A 24,463-nucleotide genomic window follows, 5' to 3' on the forward strand; every position below is an offset into this window, starting at 1 on the left:
TTAGCAAATACCAGAAGTGACAGTTTTAACACCAGCCTGTGCAACATTTTTTTTTTTTTTTTTGATTAGGAGAGTGGCCTGGAAAATATCAGACATTTCATTTGCTTTGCAAAACAAGAAAACCAGTGCTGAGAGGAGGTCAGGGTAAGCACTGGCTCTGAAATAATTAGAGTCCTGGACTCTGGGGGCCCCAGGGATCAAGAAACCCTGGTAATGGAATTTGTTGGTTCCAAACAAGCACGTATTGTAACTACAGTTTCAGGGTCTAATCCAACTGCTATCAATGTCAATGGAAAGACTCCTACTGATTCAGGAATCAGGCCCTTCATGCTGCTTGCTATTCAGCAATTCATTTCTTGTGTGCATTTTGTGGCACAGAGCAACTGACAAGCCAGGTATTTTACTGCTAGAGCCTGTGCAATTACAGGGGAGAGGGTTAAAGTCCATATACTTCCATGGTGTTGAAATATAGTCCTTTCTAACAAATGCCCATATTCTGTATCTCATCTGTTACAGGTACGTTCACATATGTTAACATATAGACCTGGACATCAATCCTATGATTAATAAGAAAAATGAAAATAACCAGATGTTTGTTTCTCAAAGTTCATGTTGACTTAAAACATTCCATCCAATAATTTATGATGGAGCTAAACCTAAATATTTCTAAGAGGAAATATAATCTCCAGTCTCTGCAAGGCACTTATGGCCTCCCAGAATAGAAACTATTCTAGAAATATAGTATGAACGTACTTGTGGATAAATTGCAATTTCCCTTCTAGCAAATTTTATTGTTTCCCATTTGTTCCAAGCAGTAGATGGAAGGCCCAAAGCAGTAAGAAGTCAAGTGCATTCCCTACTAGGTTCTGTTATTCTCCACAAAACTTCTCCATGAATACACCTACCTGAATGCATCAAATGTATCTGATACATTCAGGAATATACTTCCAGAATATATCCTCGAATATCAGGATTTAGCTTTGATCTGCCCCATCAACAATTAAATATTTTCCTCTTGCTTGATTAAAAACAACTCCCAGAGGTAAATGAAATTACAGTTTTTCAAGGATGGTTTAACAGGAATCTACTTATTGCATGGGTGTGACCACAGAGGCTTACAGCTCTTTAAAATACAGACAACAATGGACAGAGTTATAACTGTCCAAACTGGGGCCTGGAGCACTTCCCTGATGAAGAAAGGCTGAGGGAGTTGGCATTATTCAGCCTGGAGAAGAGAAGGCTCTGGGGAAGACTTACAGCACCTTCTAGTACCTAAACAGAGATGAAAAGAGAGCTGGAGAGGGACTTTCTATAAGGGCATGTAGAAATAGGAGAAGGCTTTAAAAGGCTTTAAATGGCTTTAAACTGAGTGTGAGTTTAGATTAGATATTAGGAAGAATTTCCTGACTGGGACTGTGGTGATGCACTGAAGCAGGTTGCCCAGAGAGTTCTGCACTCCCCATCCCTGAAAGTGTTCAAGGCCAGGCTGGATGAGGCTTTGAGCAACCTGGTCTAGTAGAAAGTGTTCCTCCCCATGGCAAGGGGGTTGGGACTAGATGATCCTTGAGTCCTATGGATTCTATGAAAACCAATTTTAGTAGCAGATCTCAAAGATTCTCATCTGAGAAAAATGCAAGAATAGCAAACGAAGTTATCCATATCCATAGATTATGGGTCAGCAATCATTATATGTTAACTACTTTTCTTCTGCATTTTGCACTCCAGCTTTGAATCAATTTTTTCAAATGAATTGTGTTGATGGCAATCATTAATAAATTGTGTCATGTGAAGTAACAGGAAAATAGACATTTACTATTCTTGACCCATGTTACATAAAACCTGGTTGATGATTCCCATGGAAGTTCTCCTCCAATGTAAGACAAAGTGACATGGGAACAAGCAAGTTACACAGAGCTCAGAAAGATGTGACAGTTGGCTTTCCTCCCTTTCTGCTGACTTCCTTTCAAAAGTAAAACTTTTCTTGTTGTGTACTGGAGTGATTTACTCAGAAATGCAGAAAGGCAGATGTGTCTTACTGTCCCACATCTTCAAATGTGCTTTCAGAAAAATGGAAATACCTGGAAGTATCTCTGAAGTGCAGAGATCCAGATCCAAATGAACAGCACTGACTAAGGAAGTAATGCTAAAGGGTCAAATAGAAGGAACAATGTTACTTCCATCTCAAAAATTATCAGAGCTGAGGCAGGTGAAGAAGGAAATAAGATACATACCCATATATCTCTCCATTCAGGTGCATAATACCCTACTGATACAAAAACAAAGCTATGACTCTTATAGCATTAAATGTAAGTATTTAAAACATGACCCACTGGATCAGGGCATATGCCTGTGTAAACATAAAATTCTTGGATTTAAATATCTATATAATGAAGAGTGTCACATATATTTTTATTCCAAATATGTTCCATGGAATTCACATAATTGAGGTCTGAAGCTGTGGAAATAGATAATTACAAAATAATGATCCCTGCATTATTTCTTCCACAGTATTTTGATTTACTTTTCTGTTCAGAAAAGCATTCCTGTCACTCCACTAACCAGTCAAGTCACAAATCTCTTCCACCAAATTAACAGCCTTTCCTTCAGAAGAATTGCCATATGTGGCCACAACTATGTGTTAGAAAAATCTAGAATGCTTATTGCAGATACAATCTGAAATAACTACTACTACAAAATTCAACAAGTGTGTCTCAAACTAACAGCCTGAAGGGCAGACTGCTTTCAGAGGTTCTCTGAAGTGCCCTTGAGCAAATTCTGCCACGCTGAAGTTCAAGTGTCCTTTGTAGAGGGATACACAAATCACAAACTGTGTATGATGGTATACGAGAACTGAACTTACACTAGTCTTTTGTCTGGCTTCAGCAGCTTGTTGGAAAATTCACTGATGATTAACAGAAAGCTCAAGTTAGGAGGCAAGCATTTTCCATCTACTCCAGTAGCTCCTTGAAAAGCAAATTCAATCCCTTCCCTATTGAAAGAAAAACAGAAAAGAACAGAGTAATAAAACAGATAAAAGAGACAACTAATAAAAGCAATGACCACGGACAACATGATGCTACATGGCACATACTTGTGTATCATGGCTATAGATTCTCTAGATTTCACTTGGTCCCAACCAAATGTTAGTGAAAAGCGACGAGCAAGTTCTTTGATGTTTGCAAAGGAAGGAGAGGAGAAGTCCACACCATTACTGCTGTCTTGGCTTTCTGCATGTGTCTGAAACAGCTGCAAGAGAAGTCTCAGATAAGCAAACACAGGTAATCCTACAGGCAAACAAAGCACCAGGCAGAGAGACAGGCACAGCCACCTCACACAGAGAGAAGCCTCACAGAAGAGCAGGTGAGCCATGTGCTTCTGAAGCACTGCATGGAACAACGACAAGGAACTGACACAAAGCACACTGCTGTGCTCCTAAGACAGGCACAAACTAAAAAATAAAAATATTATGTGTATAAACAAAAAACTGATTCCTGAAGATGATGGTCCCACTGACCTCATCTCCTGTTGGGGCTTCTGAACCAAGCTCCAGAGGCCTAATTTGCCTGAGATGCTTTCAGAGTAGCACAGTGCAGATACAAAGCTGCAAGTCTGGCAGCACCATAGTCCCATTTCGGAGAGTAAGAGTAGGTCAAAAACACATCTTGAGCTCCATTAACTGTGCTTTGGGGTTTTTTTTCTAATAGAATAAGGAAGCAGCTTGTTCTTGTCAACCTGTTAACTTTCAAGGTCAGGCAAAGGCCAAAAAGGGCCTGTTGTCTATGTGATACCTAAACGCCAAGTCCTGACTATGTCAGCAGAATATATGTAGCCAAATGCTGCTTAGACTCATCTAAGCTCAGATTTCAAGGGCTGGTTCACAGATCTAAGCCCCTGGCAATATGTGTGAAATAAGCAAAGCTCATGTGTCAGTATCCTCGGGAGGAGCCTGCTCTCTGGATTACAGCAGGACTCCAGGCTAGAAGCAGCTCTGGCCACGGGCAGAGCTGGCAAAAGCAGCTGCTAAAATAGCTAACTGGCTATCAGTCAGCAGCTGCAAGCAACTGAGACCCTTCAGAAGAGCTGCAAACCACTTTCATCCAGAAAAAAAAAAAAAAAAAAAAAGCTGAAAATACAGGGGGAGTTGGAGTGGCCAGACACAGGCACATCCATGGGTCCTCAAACTGAGGAAGAATTAAGGTAGTCCATAAAACACAACATAAGATCCTTAACATTTATTAAGAGACATCATGTCCCAAGAAACACTTCATAATCTCACATCAGTTCTAATATACTATGCACTTGAAGATTAAAAACATGACCAAAAAACATCATGGACAAAAGAACCTTTTAAGATAGGGGTAATGATTTGAAAGGAGTTTTAATTGTGACATGCAAAAACAATATACGTAGAGAAAGTGCAGGAAAGGAAGTAAATTCTGTCACTAGGTTTTCTAATGATTTTGAATAATTATGGCATGGGAGGTAAAAATCTTCACTGTGAATACAGGTATCATAAGAGCCCCTAGCCTCTTGCTTTAATCTTAACCTTACCTGCTGCAGACAGAGAATCAGTGTCTTGGCACTCTGAATTTTGTCATTGTACCTCGTCTTGCTTAACGTTTCTTTAATTATGTCTCCAAAATCACTGTAGGTCTATTAACAGCAACAAAACAATTGAGAGTTAGCATTCCCCTTCTTTAGCACTGGGAGAACACAAACCACGTGACTGTTCAAGTGACACAAGAAGTTCCTAAAACACTCCCAATTTCAGAACATGCAAGTTAAAAGATGAAAACTGGGTCTTTTATAATATTTCATATGCAAAGCAATGGTATGCTCCTTGAAGAGTAATGTGAGGATCAAAATTACACTGAAATTGTTAAGTATTAACAACTAATTGCTTGTCAATTCTTAATTCACAATTAATTGTAATTCTTTAAAAAAAGCAAAGCCTCACCAAATATGGAGTTTTCTACACTTTACTACTGCTTGCCAATGAAGCAAAGAACAAGATTCATATTCAGGTATTTCCAAAGTTCTGTCAGTTGACTCAAGGAAACTGCCCACTCCAATGATCTTGGTCCTCCCGAAACCCCCTTCAGAGTGGCTAAACCCTGGTCATCTAAACCCTGGGACTCGTGAAATCTAGGCACCTCCATATGCACTGTGTGAGCTGTATGAATTAAGCTGAACACTTCAGGGTGAGAACCTAAATACATGAATCACTCTCCAGCCATAAACTGCTGCTCTGCAGTGGCCTCTCCGGAGAAGCTGAGGAGCAGATGTCCAGACAGACACATCCTCTCCTCAATTTTCAGTTGCTTTGTCTGCAGTGAGGTACCTTTGTGGAACCAAGAGAGGAGCTCTGCCCCACTCCTGCTTGATTCTTTTGTGATTATCCCAGGACTCTGAGCCTTATAACACTTATTTAATAATAATAATAATAATAAATAACACTTATTTAACACCCTCTTTTGCAAACACTGGAGACACTTTCAAAAACTAAAATGCACTGGTAGGAAAAATAACCTTATCTAAAACATTACCTTCACATAATACTTATAGATCTCAGCAGCTGCAGTCATCTCTACCACGTTATACACTATTAACTTGCAATATGCTGCCAGAAGACTCCGCTTTTTGTGCAAGTCATCAAGTTTGCAAGCTTCATCCTTTCCCTCTTCTGTCAGATCTAGGAAAACAAAAGCATTGAAGCTTTGTTCTATTACTTTATTCAAGATATCTCAGTTTAAATGACCAACTTTCACCTAAATAGCACAGACTCAGCTGTTCAGTAACAGGTGCCACTGCTCATTCCTGTGTACATCAGAAAACACAGCTTTATTCCCATTTCAAAGCTCCAGTTGGTAACACTGAAAACAGTCTTCTTCCACAGTCTCCTACTCTGATCTTCATAGGACTTTGGCATTTCTACTAGTCAGAATCTCCAAGTACAACACTGCTCACAGTTACAGAGCTGAACCAGCAACTAGAATAAAAGGCACAAACATACCAAATGGAAGGGACCTGAAAAATTGCAAACACATTTTTTTCACAGAATAAAACAGATGGTAGAAAAGAGCACATAACTCACTGGAAACCCTACAAAATTGTCACACACAGTCAGCAAGAGTTCCAATTAAATTCTCCAAGTTCCAATAAAATTCTCCACGTGCTTATCAACAAGAGTAAAAGGAAGAAAAGTCACTTAATAGCATTAAGAACAAGTGTCTGGAACATGAGTTAGTTACTAGCTGGATAACTCGTGGGAAACAGATATTCTTAAGTATCTCTTTTACTTTTCATGGGAAAAAGATACTCTTAAGAGTTTCCAACAGTGCTAAAAAGGTGCTTGGGGAGAGTTTGTTGCAGTAGGATAGCCAAGACACACTCTCCTGCTGCACATGTGAGCTATCAAATACCAAAAGACTTCAGTCTCTGACCTATAATTTTGGTGTGGACTCTTTCTGCTTCTAGAATGACTGTGGGCCTGGAAACAAACATAAGGCAAATGACTGATCAGAAGTATCTGAAAGTTAGAGTTTAAACTGGAATGAAAGCTGCCAGCTGTGCACACAGACAAGCACACCTTGCATCACAAAATCACTTGTTCGGGAAGGAATCTGCAATAGGGTAAAAGGGATCCTTTGCGGGAAGAACTGAAAAACTGAGAATAAAGGTTTGAAAAAGATCTCAGGCCATCTATCCCAAAGCAGGATCAATTTTATCACTTTCAGAAACATAACATAAACATCCTGAAACATAACCTGCTTCAATAATTCCCACAACTACAACCTACTTGTGCAATCTTTTCTACTGTATCTTTACTAATTCAGATTCTCTTACTATTTCCCTTTTGCAATTTTGGCCATGCAATGTTGCCCATCAGTGGTTCTTGTATATACACCATGACCTAAACTGTGTGGTGCCCAAACTGAACAGAGAACTCCATCTGAACAGCTGGAGAGGAGTTAGAGAAATCTAGAACAACACTTGTTTTCTCAAAGCATGGCACTTGAACTTGTCCTCAGAACCACATTGAACAATCTATTTTCAAAACACTCTCAAAAGAAAATCAGCCTTCATAATTACAACCTCAATACAGCATCCAAATGTGTTTGAAAAAAGGCAGTAGAGCAACAAACACTATTTCCCACTGGACTGAAAGCAGCCCTGAGGAAAAGGACTTGGGGGTGCTGGCTGATGAGAAGCTCGGCAAGGCCCAGCAGTGTGCGCTCACTGCCCAAAAAGCCAACTCTGTCCTGGGGTGCATCCAAACCAGTGAGACCAGCAGGGTGAGGAGGTGATTCTGCCCCTTCTCTGCTCTGCTGAGACCCCAGCTGGAGTGCTGTGCCCAGCTCTGGGGCCCCCAACACAAGAAGGATGTGGACCTGCCAGACTGAGTCCAGAGGAGGGCCATGAAGATGCTCAGAGGGCTGGAGCACCTTGCCTATGAAAACAGGTTGAGAGAATTAGGGTTCTTCCACCTGGAGAAGGGGAGGTTCTGGTGAGACCCTGTAGCACTTTCGAGTACCTAAACAGGGCCAACAAGAGAGGTGGAAAAGGACTTCTTTCAACAGCATGTAGTGATACAATGGGGAATGGCTTTAAACAGACAGAGGGCAGATTTATTTCTTGGGCATAAGGACTTGACTGTGGTGATGGTGAGACACTGAAACAGGCTGCCCAGAGAAGCTGCGGATGCTCCATTCCATGTTGAAGGCCAGGCTGGATGGGGATTTGAGCAACTTCCTCTAGAGGAAGGTGTCTCTGTCCATGGCAGAGGTGTTTGGAAGTATATGATCATCCACGTCCCTTCAGTCTATAATTCTGTGAAATCAGCCCCACAGTCCCAAAATCAAAATCTACTGGTTCTTTACTCTGATGGCCTAGAAGGGTCCATGCACTGACACACTACAACACTGCAAGGCCTTCCTCTAACATTTGGACCATGGAAGTCAGTATACCAAACACTTTTACTCACCCAACCCCACTTTACTTCAGCCCTTTTCATCATACAGGTGAATTGGTTAACCCACAGTCTGCACAGATCAAAGAATTACAGGGTGTTTTTGTTTGTAAAGGTGACCAGCTAGAAAAAAAAAACAAAGCAACTCACAAAATAACAACAAAAGAAAGGCCAGCCTTTTTCCCTGATACATTCACTGCAGATGACAAATGATAGCAAAAATAGTAGATTGTTTCTCCACTGATGAAGATGTCTAACCTTTTTTTTCCTCTTCTCCATCCATGAAAACGTGTTCCTGGATAAATGAAAACAGTTTTTCCTGAAGTTCTGTGTTAGGAAGATAACCTAGAAGTCCAACTGCTTCTTCATTATTATTTGAATCCAGGTGACTCAAAATCAGCAACCAGTCACAGAGTATCATGAAGGCCTGTACCAAGCAAATAAAGCCAAAGAAGGATTTAGAGACCATGTTACTTTTTGTGCCAATTCCACTCTGCATTTCCATCAAACACAATCAAGTTTCCATCCCACTTCTTCCTTGCAAACTAAAGATTTCTGTTTGCCTCAGCTGCGATGAAATGCCCCAGCTAAATCCTTAAAAAACTTGTATGTTAGGATGCAGTGTACACAAGTATCATGCACAAATACCACCTAAAGATCTTCAAAGTTGCATGGGCAAGAAGAAGAGCTGTATTATGTTGAAATACCCCTCTTTTAACACATGAACCGCTGGACAATTTCTGCATTTCTTTAAGTAATATTCATAGCAAAACATGAATGAAGCAATGATAGCAACCAGTACACTGGTCTAATTAGAAAACACAATGATTTTCATTCAGATTGAGGCCTTGATTCTGCAGATGGGCTCATGCAGACAGCACTAACTTGTAGCATTTCAACTAACTTAACTTTAGCTTTTATTTAAAAGAAATAGTTGACGACTGGGGTTTTTATGTGTTATTTCTTTGCTAAGAGACAAAAACACAGCAAAAATTTAATAGAATGAAAAACCAGTATGAAAAAAAGGCAGGCATTTAAAAGGAGATCTGAGCACAAATGCTCATTAAGTGACAAAAAACCACAAACCTTTTCTCTTACATCTTTTTCCTTATGGTGGAGGAAGCATGTGCAAATCTGACTGAAATGTCTCAGCTGCCTTCTTAGTGGAAAAAGAGTCTCCTAAAAACACATTTAGGAAAAACAAAAGGACCAATATGTTAGAGACTACGATTCAACAGAGAATTACAGAACAAACAACAGTTGCATCTTTCTTCCACTCATATTATTCATTTAAGATAGCACAGCTGATGACATGATGAAAGAAGCTGGCATTTCACAGAACAGCTTACTAGCTATGAACAACTGCATCTGTCACAGTTGCTGAGGCCAGTGGAATTCAGCAAGTCACAAACTCTTTGTTTCTCCATCTGTAGGGAGGGCAGCATGTATTCTGTTATTCACTTCATCTTATCTGTATAAAGCAGTGATAACAATGGAAGCAGAGTCATAAAAACCTCTGGTCCATTCCACCTAATGTTCAATGGGCACTGCCTTCTGGAGTTGGTTTTCTCCCTTCTTCCCCTAATGACTACAACGAGAATAGGATTTAACTTTGGCACTCAGAAACTTAAGACACCACACTTTGTTAAGATGAATCCAGTATGGGAGACTATTTGGTTTGCTCGCAGCCGTACAGTAGACTTTCTAACCAGGTCTCAGCTGTACTGCACTGAGCTCTGAGCCATAAGTGTAAAAGGAATGCCCTTCAAGAGAGGCAGATTTCATGTTACGGAGCTCTACATTTATAAGAAAAGGGATTCATCCCAGGACATGCTGAGGAGAACCAGGTAAGGGGCAATACATTCTCTTAAAACTGCTAGGGGAGGAGCAAGGGGAAATAACAGAGCTGCTGTCCAGGAATTATTTTTTTTTTTTTGCTCTTGGAACTTCTCTATCTGCCAACATCCAGATTTGGCCCTGCAGAGTGCGCCGTCACATCTGCTTCCAATCAAAATCTGCTCCCATATGAAGGCCAAATTAAAAAATGTGCTGCCCCATTACCAAGCTGAGCTAACTGTGTCTGGAGTGAAAGGCAGAACACACTGGAGCAGTGAGAGATGTGGGGATCCAGGCAGGAATGGAACGGGACGGGAATAGACAGTGAATCAGTGGCCAAACGGGTAACGCCCCAGCCGGCATTCCTCACGCCAATGTCCATGTCAGCGCCTGTCCTGGTGCACACGAGCGCCAGGGAAGGGGACACAATGACAAAGCAGCACCCACTGGAGTCAGAAATCATCGTGAGGAGGAGCCCCACAGGGTACACCCTCACATATGAAACAAAACATAAAAGAGTTTTCCTTTCTGGTGTCTCAAACTAGACTTTCTTCTGAAACATCTGCTAAAGCTTGATACTTTTAAAAATCATGTAAATAAATAGTCAACCAATGAGAAAATTACCACCTTCCTCAACCTTTCTGACAGAAATACACAGGTTGGTAAATCAAGAAAATTAAAAAAAGAAACAAAGTTACAGAATGTCCTGGAGTTTTCACTTAATATTCTTTGTTGCTTAAAACAAGAAAACAACAAACTCTTTGGCAGTGAGACAAGTTCCTTATCTCCATCAAGCCCTAGGAATTTGATGCACATGTTTTGCAGTAAAAATAGCAGTGAACCATTGTTCCTGCAGACTGAAAAAGCACATACAGGTTAAAAAAAAAAAAAAAAAAAGAGGATAATATAGAGAGAAAATGCCTCAATTCGATTTGGTTTCCTCAAGAAAACAGACAAACTATCTTCTTATAAGCTTGCTTTTTCAAGAAATCTCAGAACAGGTAAATTAGCTTTAACTTCTATAAGGGTAAACTTCTATGAGGTGAAACTAGCTTCAAAATTACAGCAGCAACCAACCTTGGGAGAATTTTCCGAAACTGCAGCTAGTTGCCACAGGAGAGAGAAATAAGTGCACTGGAGAGCTGGTAGGATAATCTGCAAATAAAAACACATGTCCTTTATTTACATTAAAGGCTCAGCAGCAAAAAGCTTAAGACTAAACAAAGCATTCAAGCCTGACATTCAGCATGCTGCTCACATGAACATTTCCCAGTTGTATTTAGATCCTTAAAATAAATTTAAAAGGTTTACATATAAGCAAGCATTGCCCCCTGAGAAACTTCATTACTAAGGTGCTGATTTTGCAGAACTTCTCAGACATCTCCATGAGTTCAAGGGAAAGCAACCCACATATCCAAAAGTGTATTCCCAGAGGCTCACTTGAGCTTAGCTCCTTGGGAGTTCTTTAAAGCCTTTGATTAAAGACAGACTCCTCCAGAGGCCAGTTCAGAGCAGAAGCTAAACCTTGGTCCTCCAATGCTCCATCTAAAGGAGTCCACTTCTACCCACTGGCTGCAGGCTCTCTCTACTCATCTAAACTTCACCCCTTGCCAAAAAGCCTCCCAAGTTCTCTCCTGCAAAGAGGGGCTGGTTTCATTCATAACTGCTGAAATATTTCACCTTGCAATCCTAGAACACACAACTCCATCTTCACACAGTGTTTGAGGTGAGGCAACCAGATAACCAAAAGGCTGCAGTTGAGACAGCTGGTAATTATGAACCACCACAACAAGAGTCAACGTGAAAGCAACAGATCCAAAGTATTCCAATTTCTGGTTACATGCAATCTAAAGGGGGTTCCTCACGGTCCCAATGATTTCATATGTACTGAAACTGAGACTATGCAATTATCGGAAGTACTGAATGTGACAAAGGATCAATCCAGATGTCAGATGTCCAGATGTCACAGTTCTGAAAACTTTCCAAAATTAATTCATATAGAGGCATTAATTTACAGATTCCAATAACCAAAGACAGCCCCAATTTCCCAGATTGAGAAATGGACACAGTATCTTCCTGTCTCATAGGACACTGACATATAAGATTATTTAATACTTTGTATTTCTTTGTGCTTTCATCAAGAAAAACTTCTTTCAATGTTAAATATTAACTACTCACCAGAACAGGCAAACTGCCATGTTCTGTTTCAAACACCAGGAACTTTAAAGTCTTGTCATACAGATTCCACTTGGTGAGATCATGGGCACTGCAGGTAAATAAGAAACAATAGTGATACACTAAGCAAGAAATGAGGATTCACCTGATCAAACAGTTTAAACCTATCCTATTTTTGCCTTCATATGATGTACAGAAATAACATTAAACAACTAAATATTAATTATGAGGGGGAAAAATTAGGTTTTCATCATCTAACACTGCAGTCTTTAGACTATAGCTTTACAGTCTACACTCCTACCACAAAACTGCAGTGCCATGAGGAGAGGAAAAAGAAACCTGAGTTCTGTATCTTTTGCTATACTTTATGCATAGTCTTCAAGTACCCAAAAAGGTCTAAAGAACAATGTCCTCAGCCCACTCTAAAAGACTGTTTCTAATAGTCTTGAGTATTCTCAACTCAGCATTAGACTTCTCTGTGGAAAACCACAGTAGCCTCAGCAGGCTGGACAGGTAATAGACACATTGAGAAGGCCCAATTCCCCTAACCTCTGTACTAGCTTGCATGACAATTTATCAATCTCTGGAGAGCCAAGGTTTTGAGAAATCATCTTTTAACAAAAGAAGATCAGATAAACTAAAAATAAAAAGCAGATTACACCTGCTACAAAGAACAACTGCATTCACTACACCCCCTTCAGAGTGACCACCAGTCTTGTTAGTAAGGCTGTGGAAAAACATCTAACTAGGACAGAGGCACCACAGAGGGGATCTCTGTGTCCACTCCAACATCTCAATTCTGTAGCATACACTTCTCAGCTACATTAGGGCTGATGCTCAATAATGAGTCCAAAAATAATTCCATATCCAAGAGTATGGTTCTATTAAAAAGAAACTAAACCTTGCAGCACCTCTCATAGGGATCACTTTCATTCTCTTGAGAAAAAACCTGATAAACCCAACAAGCAATTCTCACTTTGCATGTGTAAGGTTGATACTTTAAGTACATGGGAAAATGAATTGTGCAAATAAAGATCTCACTTATGAAAAGCTGCTACTCTTCTCAAAGTAGAATGCATCCGGGAAATTTCTCCTGCGTCCATACAAAATCCTCCTTCCTAAATCATGGAAGTTTGGGAAAGAGAAAGGAATTAGCCAGTGTGGGCCAAAGAAAGACTGTGTTCCCTTCCCAACCAACCCACAAGCCTGGATCACTCTCCTCCAGCCCTCCTTTAACCTTTACCTTTAACCACACTACTCATGTCCTGCTCTACAGTCAAAAGAAAACAATATAACTGCACAGGAATTTTGTACAAAGGAAAATCCCTGTCATTGATAAACCAATGGCAGCCCCCCTAGAGGTTGCAGTATTGCTAACACAGAGCAAAAAGTAGCAATTAGTCTAACATGGTCCCTCACACAGTTGCTAAGGATCTCCAGAAAGCTAAGTGCTCACATGGTGCTGACCTTCCCTGCTTCCAGCTGCCAGATCACATTCAAAGATAGCTAAAAATATATTAAATACTTTCCCATAGATGCAATTGCTGTAGTTTCCACAAGTATACTATGTGATTCTGGGGGACAAAATATACAACCAGGAATTAGAAGGGAGGAGTTCCAGGAGAAAAATCTCTTTATTTAGATATAGATCACACTACGGAGGAGTCGAAGAATCCCTGGTCTTGCACTGATCTTGTTTCTCATAAGTACACATTCTCCCACATTGACATAGATCTCTATTTAAGACCAATAAAATTAATCCAATCTGAGGTTAGGGGATTTTTTGGCTTGACACATTTTGCAATATCCCTGTGTCCAATAAAAACTTGCCAGTGTTAACTCTCATACCATGGCATGACACCTGTTCATGACGGCACAGTTGATCAGATCAGCTGCAGGCTTCTGTTGTTCTGCTCAGCCAGCAAGCTATTCATATCCCACCAGCTGTTTCTGCTTTTTAGACCTAATGAAAAGCTTTGAGGGAGACTGCAGTCCTCTTCCAAGGGGGAAGGCATTATTTCCAAGACCCTCAAAGCTATACAATCTGCATTTTGCTTGGTTTGACTGCTGTTTGCTTGGTTTTTTTCCCTACATCCAAGTGACAGCACAAAGGGCATCCTATGTACAGTCAAATATGGAGAACTACAGAACTGTACCTTTTTGGGAAGAGTCTCATCACCTGTAGACCAGCAGCACTCACTAGCTGATTTTTGCACATAGTATCTTTGGCACAGCACTGGAGTAACTACAAAGCAATTTCTTAGGCCCAGAATATCTGGTGTAGCAATTTTGTTCCTCACAAGTACACATTCTCCCACACTGGCACAGATCAACAAAATAATTCTGAGGTTAGGGGACCTTTTGGCTTGACACATTTTACAACATCAGCATCCAATAAAAGCCTGCCAGAAGACATACAATGCCCCATTGGTGGCATGGATTACCTTGTTTATTATTTTCCCAGCTCTATTCCTGCCAAAATATACTGCCAAAATATATCTGCTTCATTAAAATGTGAAGAACCATTCTTTTCAGAGCTGCAAACTCATCTTTTAGAGTTCTGCCTCCTTCAAGCAGAAATGGCAGGCGAAGAATAGTTCCATATCCTCCTTAATTTTCTTTGTCTTCCTCTTTTTCCCGAGGAAAACAGTCTGCTTACCCCTCAAAGAGTCACACTCACCTTTTGCCAGAAGCAATCTAGTAGCTGGTTAAGCTGTTTCATCAACTCATCTATCATTTGAGTTCGAGCACAATCCACCTGGCTATAGATGGCAATTTCCTCCCGGCAGAGGATATAATAAGTCCTGGAGGAAGCCTCCAGGACAGACATGTCGGAGTGTTTGGCCACAATGTCTTTTATCTCTCTCAGCAAAGCATCCAAGTGCTGCAGGTGATAAAAGGGGCATTTATACGTAAATTGTACAAAAATCCTCTTATGCTTTAAATCATTTCACTAGGCCCATATATCCCTATGGGTCATATAAACAAGATGAAACAAATGCCACTCTAAGCAGAAGAGGAGTAGAACTAAACACCACAACTTTTTTTTTCTGTGTTTATAGCTCTCTTTCATCATTATGTCTCTAGATCTTCCTAAAGAATGAAGCAACTGCTTTAAGTTCTACTATAGCAACACATGACTAGCATTACATAGGGAATAAATGCCTTTCCAAAGGACAGGTCTGTCTGTTGTCTCCATCAGCAATGGAGAAAGTTTTGGATCATGTCAGCAACAGGGTTCTTCACTCTTAGTGGGAAGAGGTAATTTGTGCTATTCCGCTGACTTGCTCTCTTCCAGTTCAAGTTTTAGGCTGAAATTAACCTCAGAGTGTTTGCCTAACACTGCCTCCCTGTAAACACCCCTGCTCAAGAACATGTTAAACTATTTCGAGGATTTCATCTATCCGTTTCTGACCATCCCTTTCCCATCAGCAGATATATTATCTCCATTCTTATCTTTCAGTCACTGTCATTCCCCAGCAGCTGGGAGTCAGCCTTCATGGAGAATGAAACCTATTCTGCAGTAAACTCCTGGGAGACACCAACTTAAGACACATGGCATAATCCACCCTCCCTCCAGCCAGGAATGAAAACACCCAGGGCTGGGTCTACCACACAAAACCACAAATCATTATCCACCAAGGCCCAACCCCGCGTATCAGAACTGCCAAGCCTAAGGCCTTTATTTGCAGCTCCAAACCAAAAAGTAAAGCCTGAATAAGAGCACTTTTCTTAAGGTATGAGACCATTTAATTGTATTTCAACAATTTTCTACTTGTTCCAAATCCCGTTAAGCTCCCCACATTGTCACATAAATAGAGCATTCCACGTGAACCGATTATCCCAAATCCTATTCACCTTCTCTAGATGTCCCGTACTGTAAACATCTAAATCATAATACTGAGGAATCTGCAGAAGATTTGCCACTTTTTGTGCATCTGTTGAATACTGCAGAGAAAAAACAGGATATGAGTACATTACAGGAATTTTCATGAAATATTTAACATGCATTCATAGAGCAGCTGTTATTTACCTTTGCCAAGAGCTGAGGAAGCACCATAATAAAGTGCTCAGTAATTTTGGTACAATCTTCCAATTGGATTTTCTTCTCTTTTACTGACAAAATCTGCAGATAAAGAACTTGGTTAAAATTATAAAATCTCTGGGATTGAGTGGAATCTTACATATAACCCAAGCTTAACTTATATTGCATTGTCTCAAGCATATCAACCTAAGATAGAGACACTTTTCCATGAACAAAACCAGATGCTTTTTTTTTTGTTTGATCTTAAATTAGATGCAAATTGCTGAACAGCTATATGTCATGGATAAAATGCTCATCATTTGTCAGTAACATGCTTCAAGTGGCTCTTCTCTAATGCTCATCTCCTTCAACATCCACTTCTAACAAGATCTAGAGGTGAAAAGACACTGCAAAACTTCAGAAAAATAAGCTATTTTATTTCCTAAGATACATCTCCGACTAGGAACAAGCTGTCTGGCAAAGTACATAAGGCAAAGATAATGTGATGACAGGACAATAAATAAGACTAAGATGCACTGACTTTTTTGGCTGCACCTCTGCCCACTGGAGGATGACCTTCAGCTGCTTCTCTGACTGTTGCAAGGATGATTTCGATGAGAGCACTTTCCTGGGCATCACTCAGAGCTGGAAGTAAATCAGTCTCAGCATCACACAAAAGAAAAGTGAAGATGCAGCAACAATTGATGTAAAGCCTACTCATTCACCTGAGGAACTGTGGAAGGACACTAAAGAATGCAGTGTTGCTAAATAAACAGCTAAAGAGTGCTTGACTTCATTTGAAGGAAGTTATTTTCTACATTTAGTGAGTACCATTAATCCCTTAATGGCTTCACTTTTTGGGGCAGTTGGGCTTGCAAAAACACAGGCAGTTTTAATGAGGTCTCCTACTGACTAGTGTCTCATTTAGGACGAATCTTCTTTGAGTACCAAAATGCTCTAACTCACTGGGTCTACAAATTGATTTTAATCACACAATCAACTCCAGGTCTACAACAACTATTCACAGAATGGTTTGGGTTGGAAGGGACTTTAAAGATTTACTTAAATTCACTTTAAAATAATTCTACAAAAAAAACCCCTCTAGTGTTAGATGTTAGTGAACTCAGTACATTACTAATTTTCTTTTGAGGAAGGAGTAAAAGCCTGACAATAACACATTTCAATCTATTAATACTTTTAGATTCTACAGTTTTGGACAAACAAAGCGAACACTACATAAGCATCTGTAGAAGTCCATCCGAAAGTCCTTCATTTTTTGCCTCACAATTGTCATGAGAAAAGACTACCGAAGAGTTAAAACTGCTGAGCCGGTTGGGAAAGAAAGTCTCCTGCTTATCTAGTGTGTTCACAAGTGATGTTTGCAGAACACGCCATGCTGTACTCGAAGGGGGCATGCTGCCCTTTTCTGGACAATTGAACTGGACTTTCTTCCAAACTCCTGAGCTGGCTGGACTGAGCTCTGGGGTGGTTCCCCTCCGCTCCATGAGAAGACCCCTCTTGCCTGTCTTCAACCACCGTGACGGACCAACAGAGATGCGAATCCCCTCATCAAGGAACCCAGAACCCCTCTGGCACCCTATTGACACCCCCATGGCACCCCCCTGGCAACCTCCTTCCAGAGACTGGGACTGTACTCCCTCCCAACTCAGGGAGGGGGAAAACTTAACGTACATGTGAGCATTCGGCCATGAAAACAATGGACTTCTCCCCTCCATGGAAACCTAATTTCAGTTACCTTCCCCCAACCAAGAACTGTATATATATTGGGGTTCGGCCCGACTGTCCTTTGAGTACTCCCCAAGACGTGCACCAGCGAGTTTCGGCGGCGGGACCCCGAAGACATCACGTTTTGGTAGCTATACCCCATTCCCTGACCTTCTTTCCTCCCTTTTTCCTTGTCTTACCTTTCTCTTCCCCGGATCCCTTAACCAAACGCATATTTAGCTGTGGTTATAATCAATAAATTGCACCTTGTTGATTTGTTACTGCAAAACCCCTGTGCCTTGTGTTGGTTATTTTTGCACCCAAAAATCATTTGTCACCCGTTTATTTCGGGCGGACCTTCACAGCATCATGGCTTAATTACACAAGTGTTTACTGGACAGGTTATAAACTAGCATTACATAAATACAGAATACTGAATAAAACAAGTATGTTGATATAAATATTACACTAGCAGTGCATTGTTGCATCTGCTTTGTGCCACTTGGGGACAACAATCTGGGAGCAAATGGTACTGCAATATGAAATGATCCTAAACTAGCTAAGGCAAGGTTCAAAAAATAGCATGGGGAGCTTCATTCAGACAAAACTAAATTCTTTGCTTACCCACCTTCTCCATCTTCTTCATCATTTTTTAATAGAAGAGTGGTCATGCACTCCCAGTCCTTCAGGAATTTGCCTGCCCAGTCCCACAAGCTGTCTACCAGGTATGCAACATGTTTGTGTAGCTAGGGATTAAAAACACAAGCTTGTAGAAGCAAACACATCACTAAAAGAAATACAGCTTCATATGTTCCTCTCCCTCTGTCCAATGACAAAGCTCTGTCGTTCACATATATATTCAAATGAAGTACTCCAGCATATTTATTTCCAGGCCAATCAACATTTAAACACCATGTGTTCAACCTGATACAAAGCAGGAAAGTGGGATAAAAAATCAGGAAAAGTAGGCAAAGAATTGCAATTTTCCCTTTTAATACAAGTTTAAATTTAAATTAAATAATTACTGAAACTATTGCTTTATATTGCTGACTGTAACAGCCAAAAATGCAGTCACAGGACTAGAAACAAGTCGTCCATCGAATTCTTTGCAGAAAGATGCAAAACTGCTGTGCCTGAGACACTTTGGCCAGATAGAGATCTGCACCCCTGCAAAAGCTAAACAGTGAACTGTTTATCAACACTTAAGCTGATAAAACTCTCATAAAACTACAGTCTTGGGTCAGCATGGAGCCATGGTACAGCAACCCACATCTGCCTCCAGAAAAACATGGACATATACCAAAAAACCTTCATTTGGTGGCATTAGTCTTTCTGGTTGTTTCCAGAAACTGCCTCAGCACTGATTCTCTCCATCAGCACACTTGTAAATTAGGTTTAATACAACAGAACAGAAATGGCTTCACTAAAAACTTAATCTAGAGAGTAAAAACATTTCTAACTCCACACATTTCAGAGCTCACCAACAGAAATTGCCTTCAAAAGCAAGAAGATAATTGATTTAACATGCAACACTGGATTTAAAAGGCTTACTGCACGGCCAGTTCTCACCTCACTCTCCAGGAAAAAGTGTATTAATCTTTTCAACTGGTCAGTGCTCGCCCCAAACTTTCCTCCTTTGGGCTGAACTTTATCTCCCCCATGACTAAGCAGCCTGCCAAAAGAAAAGCAAGTCAGTCCAGCTCTGCCACATTCTCCTTACACTCATTTACCAATGTAACACTAATTCTGACAAGATCACAAGGACTTCTTTCTCTCAAGTGTCTACTTATTGACCCCAAATCTCATTAGACTTTTTTATAAGATGAAAGGAAAAAAGATTGTTTTCCATTGAAAAGAGAGACATGCTATCCCTGTGGATGCAGAGACTATTTCTGACAGTTTCACCAGCACTCTGTCACCCGTCTGGATGATGGATGCAGATTCCATAAACTGACCATACAGCAATGTAGGCATTTGCTCATGCTTGAAAAGAGGCTTGCTCTAGGCCAAATTTAAAACCTTAACAACACAGCAGAGATATTACCACACAGCCACTATTCACATCATAGTGCATCTTGGAACTGCAGCTTCTTACGGAAGGCACAGTACCTTGTAATTATAAGAGGCAATTAACATCACAAATACAGTGGAAACTCTGCTCTTCCTCTTCTGTCTAAAGTATGAACCACAGTATGACACTTCCATTTCCCCCTTTATCCAAAATGGTTCTGACTACTACCCACAAAAAGTGCTAATCTCAAGATAAATACAGGAAGGCCATCCCTGCAGATTAATGTAAGGCCCAAACAGCTTGGATTTAAGAGCTAGACCACACTACTAAATGTCAGCAAAAGCTTGTGCATTCAGGAAGAGTTTCTGCTGGCATAATTTATGCCAGCTAAGTAACCTTAGTTAAAATATGCAGACATGGAAGAGATTTTGTGCAAGCTGAGAAGAAGGGGCAGCAGGGGTGGAAAGCATAAGCATTTATACTAAAACTTAGCAGTATAACCAGGGAAAGGAGGATGTCACTAACATCTCTTATCACACCAAAACAAACATTCTATACTGGAAAAAGTGCTGGAGAGAGGCAAACAAGAACCAGGATGAGATTTACAAGGTCAAGGTGTTATAAGGCACTGGCAAAGTTATCAGGGAAATAACTTTGGTAGCAAAATGCAGCTGAGTTCTGACAGGAGAAATATCTAATTTATGAGAGCATATTAGGACCAACACAAACAACTAAGTCTAGCAGATGTAATAGCAGATTCATCAAAACAAAAGTTTCTCTTCATTTGTCTTTCTGTTGGACTTAGCTCCACAAATTCCAGAATGCCAACATTTCAGTTAGAAGGAAAACACAACTAGGAAGAGATTCTGTATGCATGGAAACATGATTATTATTTCTGAATGTTCCCCCACAAAATCCTTGCCTAAATATTTTTATTTTCATTTATTTTTGTAAGTCAAGATTATTTCTCTCAGTGCTAAAGACAGAATATTTGTCTCTTCCCTTTTTAGCATGCCAACTCCATACAACTTCATGCAACCAGTGTTATAAGAAGCCCATTTATAAGAGTTACTCCTGGGGAAGATAAAACCTGTATTTCATTAACCTGACAGGAAACTGGGAGGGCTTTTTAATCTGCTGCATCTCTCATTATTCAAAGCCTTTACAATGTATAAGGCAACTTCCAAAGGGAGAAGAGGAGGCCATTTTTGTGATTAATCATCAAACTATGAAAATCCAGCAGATGCCAGGTGACAGATTAGCTTGTAAGAAGCAAAGCAATAGGAAAGTAGAGAGAAAGAGGGCATGTTCTCAACATAGCACGGCACTTGTGGATCAATTAGTTTCATATTCCCTGTGTTAGTCTTGCAACTTTTCTCATACCTATTGTTTCAGGGCTGTGCAGAAAAACATGCAATTACCCCCAGACAGCATTTCTCTTCTGATTACCAGAAGAAAGGTGGCACATACTTTCATCAGAAAAACTAATGCTTAATATCCCCCTTAAATAAATCCACCTTAATTCCACAACAAATGAGACTATGCAAGAAGTAGGCAGGCAGAGATACCTTTTATAAAGGAATTCCCCAGCTGCTACTGCAAGCGGCCGGTGAGTGGCATAAACAAACTGGTATAACATTTCACAGTCTTCAGCTGATAACACATCCCCACAGTTCCTAGGCAAAAATAACAACGGAAGTTATAGGCCAGGTTTATCTGCAAAGAATAGCATGAATGCTATGTCCAGCTTTTACTAGGCTTGATTCTCCATAACCCTGCAACTTGTTTACACAGCTATGTGTAAATTTTTGTAGGGCATTTCTAAAAATGCTCTCAAACAAAACTGGCAGTGTTCTTTTACTCACTGTGTAGAGAAACAGAGGTTTGTGTAAACCGTGACAAACCAGGCCCACTGCATGGACATGAACATTAATTTAAAGTATAATTACAGTTGATCAGTGATCATGGCAAAAAGAGTAATAGTAATAAAACAGGAAAATCATGCATTTACTCTATGCTTAGATGTTCACCATAGAAAATAATAAACAATTAGAAACCTTCATTCTGTAGTACAAATTATTCTTAAGTCATTTATTAAATTATATTATATATATATAAAATATATTCTAATATATTCTATTACACTAGAATCCCACAAAAAAGGAAATCAAAACACATTCTTGATGGCACGCTTATGGCTGTGACCTCTCTGCACAAACACATTCAAAGTCATGACTTTTTCATTCAGCTACACATCTTGAGAACACCACATGCCACTAGTACACCCAGAACACTCTCTGAGAGGTAGAAATGGTATTCATATCAACTATTTACAAAAAAGAAACTGAAGCATCAAGGTTGAATAACCCAATGAAGAGGTACCAGAGCAGTAAAGTCCAAATCCAGGATTAAAGTTTCCAAATAACTGCTTCTTGCTGCCACAACAATGTCACTGGACTAGGCTACTTCAGAAAATAAAAGAGCAACCTATGAGATCCTGACACTTACTATACCCAGCTGAGAGGAAAGGGTTTTTATTGATCACTGCATTCAATCCTTGAGCAGTAACATTTTAAAACCATCTACACCTGTGGTCCAACACCCTCTCTGCAACTGAGGATTCATGCTATTCTCCAGCTAAGGGTGATGTCTACAGAAAATCAGCAGTCTTTCCTATGCTTGCCCATTTGTCTCCAACCCATTGCATCCTTTAGCATCCTCACAAGTCACAAAGCCCCAAAATATCCTCCAACCTGACTGAAAAAGAAGTGAGCTCCTACTAGGTGAGATTATCACTGGAGCATCCATTAAAAGGTCTTTAAATGAAAGCGCTAATGGTATGTCTCCAAAAGTGATGAATCAGTCTCACAGGATAATGTGAAATAAAAGCTGCCTTATATATTTAAGGCAGGTTTTGGTGGACTCTTTAAACATGCAATTACCTAGACAATATATTTGCAGTAATAGAACATATAGGAAGTGTAAAGGAATACATATCAAGAAATCACCATAAAGAGAAATATTTATGTCACTATTTAACTATCTACAGAACTGAGAAAGTAGAGTAAAAATGTGTTTATTGATGTTAAGCAGTAAAAAAATGAAAGAAGTAATATGGTTTTATGGTGCATTAGAGCACATGAATAAGCAGTGGTGTGTCCTGTGAAGCCATGAATGATCAAATTTATTAAACTTCTACAAGTTTAACAAGTGAGAGTAAAACAAAGAATGACAACAAAGAGCACTTACAGGAATAAAAAGACATGATATAATAAATATTAAAAGGCTGTGGGGAATTTACAGAAAAAATAGCAGTCTGACAATGTTTCTTTCATTTTTTTAATGTCAATCTATTACTGAATTCTTTTAAAGCACTAGTTTCCATGAAGATGTCTTTGTCATTTTTTCTCTATATATTTTTCAAAACCAGTGGACAGCTGGGAATATAAGAAATTTCACAAACATATGGTGATCTGAACTGAACCAATACAGAATGATAGAGCACTGAGGATGGTCAGCACCTCTGCAGAACATCTGCTCCAAGAGGATCAGCTACAGCAGGTTGATGTGTCCAATCCATGAAGTCAAAGACTCTACAACATCTCTGGCAATGTATTCCAGTATTGGATCACTCCACAGTGAAAAACCTTCTTCTTGTGCTTAAATGAAATTTCCTGTATGAACATGCCAGTCAAATGCACACATTTTTTCTACTTAATTTTTTTCTTCTTTGTATTTCAGGTTTTCTCTCTTTAGCACATTTATAGAAATAATGAATGCAATACCTGAATGTTTCTATTTTAAAAGAGTTCCTTGACTAAATCATTCAGATAGCCTGAAGACCTAAGCAATACCTATCTCTCTGGATAGAAATCAAGGACTCTTCCTCTCCAGCACTAATGAAACTGCTTTTCCATAGCTATTTTCTACCCTTAGAAAAGGAATCCTGGTACACACCAAGTTGAACATGAGCCACCAATGTTCTCTTGCTGACAAGAAGGTGACTGGTATCCCAATGGTATCTGCATTAGGTGTTACCAGCAGGTTTGGGGAGGTGATCCTTCCCCTCTACACAGCACTGGTGAAGCCACACCTGCAGTGCTGTGTCCAGGGCTGGGCTCCCCAGTACACAAGACAGACTGGGGAGAGATCAAGAAAGGGTCACAGAGATGATCTGGGGATCATCTTTCCTGGAACTGGAGCATCTCTCCTTTGAGGAAAGGTCAAAGGAGCAGGGACTGTTCAGCCTGGAGGAGAGAAGGTTCAGGGGGATCTTAGCAATGTGTGTAAGTACCTGGTGGTGGGAGAGACAGGCTTCTGCTGCTGGTGCCCAGGACCAGAAGCAACAGGCACAAACAGAAACACAAGAGGCTCCTTCTAAACACTGACAAACATGTTTTTACTGTGAGGGTGGCAGAGAACTGGCACCGGCTGCCAAGGGAGGCTGTGGAGTCTCCATTGCTGGAGATACTCAAAAGCCATACAGATGCAGTCCTGGGCAATGTGCTCTACGTGGCTCTTCTTGAGCAGGGGGTTGGACCAGACAACCCTTCTAACTTCAGCCATTCTGTGATTTCCAAAATCCCAACTTCTCCATTTTTAACTTTGTCTTCTAAGAGGTTGGGAATTTATCCATTACATTCATCTAGTGCAGTATTATTTACTCCCTCCTCAAGACATAAGTAGGTGAGATGCTGCTCCAGCTGCAAAGGAAGCACTCCCA

The 24,463-nt window shown here is 40.2% G+C and overlaps 1 protein-coding gene across 4 annotated transcripts in view; it reads right to left on the minus strand.

Moving 5' to 3' along the window:
* Positions 1-24,463, minus strand: part of LOC134414711 (cohesin subunit SA-2-like) — a 58,651-nt gene that overhangs the window by 5,889 nt on the left and 28,299 nt on the right. For 3 of the 4 annotated variants that reach the window (XR_010026822.1, XM_063149697.1, XM_063149696.1), the window contains exons 14-29: positions 21,309-21,416; positions 19,299-19,401; positions 18,358-18,475; positions 16,546-16,649; positions 16,014-16,106; positions 15,839-15,928; positions 14,661-14,864; positions 13,022-13,098; positions 11,984-12,071; positions 10,883-10,960; positions 9,056-9,148; positions 8,228-8,396; positions 5,547-5,692; positions 4,552-4,653; positions 3,092-3,246; positions 2,861-2,989 (exon numbers count right to left, since the gene is read on the minus strand). Coding sequence is in view for 3 of the 4 variants with exons in the window: in XM_063149697.1 (XP_063005767.1) it covers positions 2,861-2,989; positions 3,092-3,246; positions 4,552-4,653; positions 5,547-5,692; positions 8,228-8,396; positions 9,056-9,148; positions 10,883-10,960; positions 11,984-12,071; positions 13,022-13,098; positions 14,661-14,864; positions 15,839-15,928; positions 16,014-16,106; positions 16,546-16,649; positions 18,358-18,475; positions 19,299-19,401; positions 21,309-21,416 (1,857 nt within the window). In the remaining variant the exon portion in view is untranslated. The remainder of the gene's footprint in view (positions 1-2,860; positions 2,990-3,091; positions 3,247-4,551; positions 4,654-5,546; positions 5,693-8,227; positions 8,397-9,055; positions 9,149-10,882; positions 10,961-11,983; positions 12,072-13,021; positions 13,099-14,660; positions 14,865-15,838; positions 15,929-16,013; positions 16,107-16,545; positions 16,650-18,357; positions 18,476-19,298; positions 19,402-21,308; positions 21,417-24,463) is intronic. The other variant, XM_063149698.1, reaches the window with a different exon arrangement.

This window comes from Melospiza melodia, chromosome 2, assembly GCF_035770615.1.
Source record: "Melospiza melodia melodia isolate bMelMel2 chromosome 2, bMelMel2.pri, whole genome shotgun sequence".
NCBI classification, from domain to species: Eukaryota; Metazoa; Chordata; class Aves; order Passeriformes; family Passerellidae; genus Melospiza; species Melospiza melodia.